This window comes from Crocodylus porosus, unplaced genomic scaffold, assembly GCF_001723895.1.
Source record: "Crocodylus porosus isolate Cpor-Errol unplaced genomic scaffold, CroPor_comp1, whole genome shotgun sequence".
Classification (NCBI taxonomy): Eukaryota; Metazoa; Chordata; order Crocodylia; family Crocodylidae; genus Crocodylus; species Crocodylus porosus.
In genome coordinates, this window is record NW_017728910.1 from 1,334,246 (window position 1) to 1,341,877 (window position 7,632).

The following is a 7,632-nucleotide window of genomic DNA, read 5'->3' on the forward strand; positions in this document are numbered from 1 at the left end:
TTAAGGTGGATTTTGGCAAGTTGAATAGGAAATACTGTGAGCATCTACTCATTACTAACCTGTGTTCAGATTTTGTCTAAATTTTGTTAGATTCACAAGTAATCAAAAGAAATGTTTTATTTACATACTATACAAATAGATTATTGCAAATGAGCAAAAGTCTTTGTGAATGTGACATTATACATCTGTGTATTCATGATATATGCGTACTTCTGATCTTCTGACACTCTGAAGTGATCTAATGCTTTCACTTCTGGTTCGCATATTTGACTTCTTAAATAGCCTTCGTGAAAATGATCTACACATGAAAAAATAAATTATTGGATCCAGACATACATTACATGCAGATAGAAACAGTGTCATCTCCTTGCAGTAATACAGAATTTTATGTGCTGAATCATCTAACAGTTTATCGAGATGGCTAAAAGTAAATGGTATTCTACACAAGTGATATGGCAGAAAGCAAGTGAAAAATACAGCCACAACAACTCTTATGCTCTGGTTGTGTTTTCGCTTTCTGCTGGATGAACTAATAAATTGCTTGCTTGATTTATATATGTACCTGGATATTGCAATATAACATCCTATTAACACAATTAGCACGACAACAAACATGCAGGTGTTGATGTAAATGACAGCCCTGTGCCATTTTACTCCCAAGGGAGATTTGAGTTTTATGCAGTCATCTGTATTTTTCTTTGTTGGGTAACCATTTGTAAGAATTAGATTTGGTAAGGCTAGGAAAGCCATGGCAACCCAAACGCAAGCAGACAAGATCTTTGTGAAAGTAATGCTGTACATTCTGGAGTCTCCAAATGGCTTTACCACTTTCAAATACCGGTCAATACTGATAAGTCCAAGAAACACAATTGTGGTGTACATGTTCGCATAAAACAAAACTGAGGTATAACGGCACAGAAAAAAGTTGAAGTGCCATGGTCCCAGCTGTGAGTCCTTAATGATTTTAAAGGGAAATGTCAGTGTCATAAGGAGGTCTGCAATCACAATGTTTTTGAGGTAAAAAATAAAACTTGTTTTATTCCTGATGTGGAAAAAAATCCATACTGCTAGGCCATTCAGTAAGATGCTTGCCAGGAAGATGATGAGGTAAAGCACAGGCAAAACAATAGTTGTAAATTCATTGAATGTGGAATTCCCGTGTAGACCTGGTGTGTAATTAGCTGTAACATTCTTGTGGTCCAGATGATAATCTGTAGGAAACATAGAAAGAAATAATTTAAGTGAAGGGTTACTATTTGTATAAATAATCATAGTTATTTTTTACAACTTGTCACAGTACTATCTTTGATTGAACCCAAATGACTTTCAGATTAACTAGTTCAGAAAACTGGAGCTTGTTGAATTTTAAAAATATATGTACCTAGTACTTGTTAGCTACATTATATTGCTGTTGGAATGTAGACACATTTTTGTTATTACATTGAGGGAGGGAAATGTTTGTGTGCAGAAGGTAGGATGAATATCAATAAAATGAATTATGCATTTTGAGTGCCTCTTTTTTGGTAACGAGAATATTTATTTTAAGAATGCTTTGGTGTTTGCAAAAATCCTTGCATCCCTATTGCCTCATAATTGGTAGGGATCCCAAACATCCCATTCAGTATCATTGCGTATACAACTGAAGCAGAGAGGTTAAGATTTCAGTCAGTCCCAAGGAGATGGACTCCCAGGCTTGATATGATGCATCTCAGCATCATGTGCAGCTGGGGGCTGACCTGTGCAAGATAGCTTGGCTAGAAGGTTATCTTTTTTTTTTCTGTCCTGGCAGATGGCTGTTATACCACTGCTTTTCTATGTTATAGAGAGAACTTGGCATCACAGCCCCCATCACAAGGGGGGTAGTACTTTTCTTTTCTTTGCAATGTTACAGCTAGAGATGATTTTCTTTTAGTACCAGGCAAGGGGTTAGAAGATCAAGTCCTAAGTCACTTGCCCAGCTGACAGGACACTGAGTAGAGGCTAAAGTTGGAATGGAGGTATTTCTGCTCTATCAAGTGCTCTCACATCTTGCTCTTCTTGATTTTTTTTCTTTTTTTAATTATTACCATCAATGAAATGTACTAATACCATCATGTTTTGAGCTAAGCTATTTTATATGAAGGACTTTTAAAGATAATTTTCCCCAAGCTGTAAGCTTTTGTTTCTTACTAAGAAGCCACTATATTAAATGTTTCTCTAATAGTTTAGGAGAAATTCATTGCTTGTCATGCTCTCAAAATTCAGAGAAGAGTTTTCTCATGTAAGAAATGTGATTGCTGAACTTCTATTACCCTTCTGAGGGTTTATCAAACAAATTTTAAATTTTCAGACACGTTGTTATAATTGTTCTTACATTACTTGGGTCCCTGTCACACTTGGGGTGTCATTAACCAGTTAATTGCATCTTAAGTTGCAACCTGGCCATAAGTTAAAGCAATTAATGACATCATAAAAAAGGAATAAGCCACAAAGTTATTCCACAAAAAGTGTATAACTTTGTGGCCAGTTCCCATGATGCCAATAAATGGATTTTTTATAACATTGCATTGTTTTCAGCTAAGAAATCCACAGTGATGATTCTGAAATAACATTGTATTCCTAAATAGATTCTGGTGGTAAGTTTGAATTGAGAGAGAATTTTAGTGCATCTGCCCCTGCAATTTAATTTTATCTAGGCAAAATGAATACATTGAGGCATGAGATGGGGAATAAACAAACCAGGACATACTAATTTTCATGCTGAAAGTATATTTCCTGAGTGGTAGACAAGGTTCTTTGGGTAATCCCATATCTTTTATTAGACCAACTCAAAAAGTTGGAAAAATTCTTCTTAGCAAGCTTTTGGGCACAAACACCCTTTGTCAGGCTGATGAAGCATCTGCAGATGGTCTGTCTTCCTGGATGGAGTGGTAAAGCAGCTAGAGGCTGGTACATATGCACGTAAGCCAGTCAGTAAAAACGTAAATTGAGGTGATCAGTAGGTGAGAGACAGGTTGGGGGGAGGAAGGAGGGGGAAAGAAGGGGAAATTTAATGTAGCTGTAGCCAAAGGCTGGGAGAAAGGAGGGGGGTAGGGAAGGGAATGAGGATAGCTGGTAAAAAGTGGAGGGTTTACTTGGGAAATCAGATGTTAGGCAGGTTATAATGTGCCATAAATGTAATGTCTATAGTTCCAAGATTTTTTGTGTTCAGTAGATTGAGGAAGTCGAGTTGATTGACGAGGGGTGTTTGTGCCCAAAAGCTTGCTAAGAACATTTTTTCCAACTATTTGTGTCAGTCTAATAAAAGAGATCAGATTTACCCAACAAACTTTTTTTGTCTATGCTCTTAGACCAACATGACTACAACTTACACCCCTGTTTCCTGAGTAAACATTTATGGCAGGGCAATTTGGAGGAACTCTGTCTAGCCAATGATGGCACAAAAATTAAGCCTCTGTGATATGGTATGCTGAACCTGCAGAATTCTTATATGTCCCTGAGTTGCGTAGAGAGGATCAATCTCTTTATGCTGCACTTTTGTCTTTCAGGGCTCATGTAGGACAGGATGAGTATGGATGGGTTCTTTTAGCTCAAGGATTATAATAGTTGTGCAAGCCTGTGGGTTTTGGGGGTGGAGAATGGCTTGGCAACCATATAAAGGACTTGTTTGAAAGCAAGCAACATATAGTCAGCCAGTTAGCAAAGAATCTCTTTGTCGATTAGATGCAGTATACTATTGCCATGTTTAGTGAACTTGTGGCCTTGTTTTTGCTTTAATATTACAGTAAACATTTTTACATTGCTTTGGAGATTCATTGCATTGCTCTTTGGAGAGTCCAAGTACTGTATTAACTTTTGTCCGTGAAGACCATATGCCTATCAGACAGATAAAGGGGCATTATTTCTTCCATGTTACTGATTGGGAAAGAGAAACTGAAGTGCAGAGGGCTCCGTTCTTTGTTCTGCTTTGGTCCTTCTTTTCCACTTTACTGGAACAGTGAGGCCATAAAGCAAGCAAAACCTATGGACGGGAACAAGGCTCAAAAATGTGAGCATACTATCACTTCCTCTTTCCATAAAAAAAAAAGTCTCTAAAACATAGGATTGTGGGCAACCAGAGATGAAGTAAACACTTCAGAAGCAAAAGCAGCCAGACATTAACTTTTAGCCACTTCTGTTACTTGCCTACATCAATGTTGTTGGGAGCCAGAGTACAGAGTTGATTTGGGCAGTTAAGTCATGTCTACTGGGTCCAGTGCTGTGCCACGTGCAGATACCTGTGTTAATTTGTCTTAACACGATCAGTTAGGCAGGGCAGAGCATTGTGCTAAGGCATTTAATGTTTCTTGTTATATCTGAGACAGCTGGAATATGGCACTGCATTTTTCTGTGTAGACTTACCCCAACGAACAGAATACATGTTCATCCGGGGGGGCGGGGGCAAATCTTGGACCAGGTTCTGCCACTTTATACTAGTCTACATGTACTGAACTTCTGGTGTTATGAGTGCAGACCAGTTTTATGTGCCAAGCCTTTCTGTTCTGTTATGCATATAGATCAGTTTCTGATCACTTATACCCATAAAAGTGTAATGTCTACCTGACCTAGGTGATATGCCTCAAATCATTCACAGAAAGTGGCAAAATGCAGTTTCCTATGCTTCCCTCCCTTCCCCACCTCTCTGCACCTCTGACTTTGCAATTCTTTAATATGTGCTATAAATGATCAATATGGGTCTTTTTTTCCCAGTTATTTGCTGAGAAAATTAAGTGTCTTAAGTGATGCTTTGCTGAATTCTGGTTAAATGACTTGCTTTTAAGTGTTGCTGTTGATAATAAATACACCCAAACAGGGAGCACCATAAACTTTTCTCAATTAATGCATACTTCACAGAACTGTTTTGTATTTACCTGATAGTTTCTTGTATGACACATTGAACCCCATTCTTCTTGTTGCTTTTGACTTTCCGCTGAAATGGTTTTCAGGAGGCACACTGGCAACAAGGAACCTGGAGATTAGCCTGGGCTGTACTACCCTCAACTTCTGAAAAATACAGGAAATGTGTGTGGGGTTTTTTTTTTTTAAATTTAAACTGAGAATAAACAGAAACTTTAGTATAACGATGCCATCATGCAGCAGTTCAGAAAGACAGTGATCACAGAATGCTAACAGCTGAAGACCGCATAAGAATGTTTTCACTTAAACATTCACTAGTTCTTTACTTCTAGGAATGTAGGAATATGGAACTGGGATGAATCTCCTGGGTTATCAAGTCTGTTCCCTTGCTGTCACAGACAATGTCATCATGTAATCCTCTCTATACATTTTCAGGATCTACCATAAAACTTCTTTGCTCCCACTACTCCCATTGGAAAGCTGGTACATCCTCTCACTGTTTTGACTGTTAGAAACTCTCTTCTGGTTTTGAGCCTAAATTTATTTATGTTCAGTTACTGTCCATTTTTTTCTTTTGCCAATTTTGTACTCTGGCTTATGTAACCTTTCTTCCTCTATTTTGTTTACGGAGAAGTGCACTATTTAGGAGTAGTCATATCTGTTCTCAGCCATTGTTTTGCTAGTGTAAACAAGCAGTTTAGTCTTAAGTCTTCACATCTAAAACAGGTTCACTGTTTCCTTGATCATCTTAATAGCCCTTCCCTGCACCTGTATAATTGTGAGAGTGATGATTAGAGCTTTGTACCATGTTCCTGACAAAGTTTTATCATGGCCTTATTTTCTGGTACCATTACTTCCCTGCTTCAACTGAAAATAGCATACCTAATGTGTCCTAGGTTTTCATTTGCCTTTTTTTGTGAACTTATCACTTTGGCTTATAGGGGCCCTCCTGTGCTCAGCCTGTGTATCCTAGGTCTTCACTAGTTGCAGTTGGTCAGTGAAATTTTTGTTGTACCCCTAAGAACTTACAGTAATGAATTTTACCCCATTTCAATTCTTCTAGTTCTCAAAATCATCTAAATTTTCCTCTGTAGTATCCTAGTGCTCCTACTTACTGACAATATTTTCCAACTTCATCTGATCCTGATGACAGTATTAAATAAGATCAATTCTAAGACCAGTACTTAAACTCCACTAGCAACCACCTTCCAGTTCAGTAGTTTCCCTTTCAGCACTACCTAGTGTTCTCTCCTGCAGCTAGTTTCTAAGTCTCCTTACATTTCTTATTTTAATCCTTATCTTCTCTAATTTTCTATTCTAGTACCAGATCATATGTTTTAAGTGCAATCTAGATAGATTAGTCTTATCCCATTTTCCCCGTCTACAAAGTCCAGGTTTTTATTTAAATAAAGTCCATTATCTACATTTGTTAAAAGGGACATGAAACATGAGTTTACCTCCGTTTACTTAAGTGATCTTTCCTAAAACCTTGCATGCAACAACATTAAACTAATGGGCTAGGGATGGAAATTACACACAAACTGGTATAACTGATCAGATACCAGTTCAAAGCTGTAACACAACAGAAGTTCAGTGCATATAAACCGCTTTCAAAATGGCTGAAATCAGATAAAGTTGGATGGATGTAGTAGTATCAGATTTAGCTGATTTAGGTTGAATCAGATTATTGAACTTCTTTCCCAGATCATGAGGCTATAGTTGCCCTGATTTACTCCACCCCCCCTTTTTTTTTTTATACTTTATTAATGGATCCAACTTACCAAATAACAGATTTAACATTCAAGGTATAGTCACTCCCCTAAAACATGACTTTTTTCAGTTCTTGGAGGTAGGTAACAAATTTCATATCTCTAGCCCTGAATTCCAACTCCACCACTCGTTTAAAAGTTCTGTATGAGGGTATGGATTAATTTACAAATGGTAGCTAGACTTAACTACCTCATTTTGCTTAGTCATCATGTACTAAATATTAAAATGCAGTTTGTTGCTAGCCTAATGACTCTTTTCCTTTCTTAGGGGCAGCCACTGCAACAGAGCAGCTTCTTTAAGATACAGTAATTGGCTTTCTACCGAGCTCTTGTTGGTAGAATATCTGTCTTCTCAGTGTCAGAATTCTCATGGGCTAGCTTAAGTTGTTGTACCTGAGTCACTGGCTTCACTAATTATGTTTTATCCCTGCTGATTGAATAAATAAATATTTGCTCCTCCCCCTCCCCCAGAAGTTGCATTGTGCCAAAACAAACCAAAAGAAAACGAACAAGAAACTTAAAAAATCTGCAATAATTTGTATGTTAAGTGACTGCATAAAGAATTCACACTGTACTATATATAAAATAAAAAGGTATGCTGTGGTTGTGCATTCAACTTTTGAATTAAAAATAAAGATACATCACTTAAGATGCGTCTTTACAATTTTAAATTCAAGAGTTGAATGCATAACCACAGCATACATTTGTGATTTTATATGTAGTACACTGTGTGTAAATTCTTTATGAAGTCACTTTAACGTATGAAGTATTGCAAATTTTTAAGTTTCTTGCTCATTTTCTTTTGGTTTGTTTTGGCAGCTACACACTACAAAATCCACATCATACTGTTTTGACACTGAACGTGATGATATATGCATCCAAGATGAATTAGCAAAAAAAAAAAAAAAAAAGTCTCCACAAATTGTAGTGTAGGATAATTATTGTTTTGTTTACTAGAGTATGCAGGTGTAATAGACTCTACCCTCTT

The 7,632-nt window shown here is 37.2% G+C and overlaps 2 protein-coding genes across 4 annotated transcripts in view; one reads left to right on the forward strand and one right to left on the reverse strand.

Moving 5' to 3' along the window:
• The window catches only part of MED12L (mediator complex subunit 12 like), a 300,171-nt gene that overhangs the window by 167,666 nt on the left and 124,873 nt on the right, over window positions 1–7,632 (forward strand). The gene's annotated exons all lie outside the window — the stretch shown is intronic.
• Window positions 75–7,632, reverse strand: part of GPR87 (G protein-coupled receptor 87) — a 22,731-nt gene continuing 15,173 nt past the window's right edge. The window contains exons 2-3 of the mRNA XM_019532589.1: window positions 4,890–5,022; window positions 75–1,211 (exon numbers count right to left, since the gene is read on the reverse strand). Coding sequence (XP_019388134.1) covers window positions 178–1,211; window positions 4,890–4,923 — 1,068 coding nt within the window. The 5' untranslated portion in view covers window positions 4,924–5,022 and the 3' untranslated portion in view covers window positions 75–177. The remainder of the gene's footprint in view (window positions 1,212–4,889; window positions 5,023–7,632) is intronic.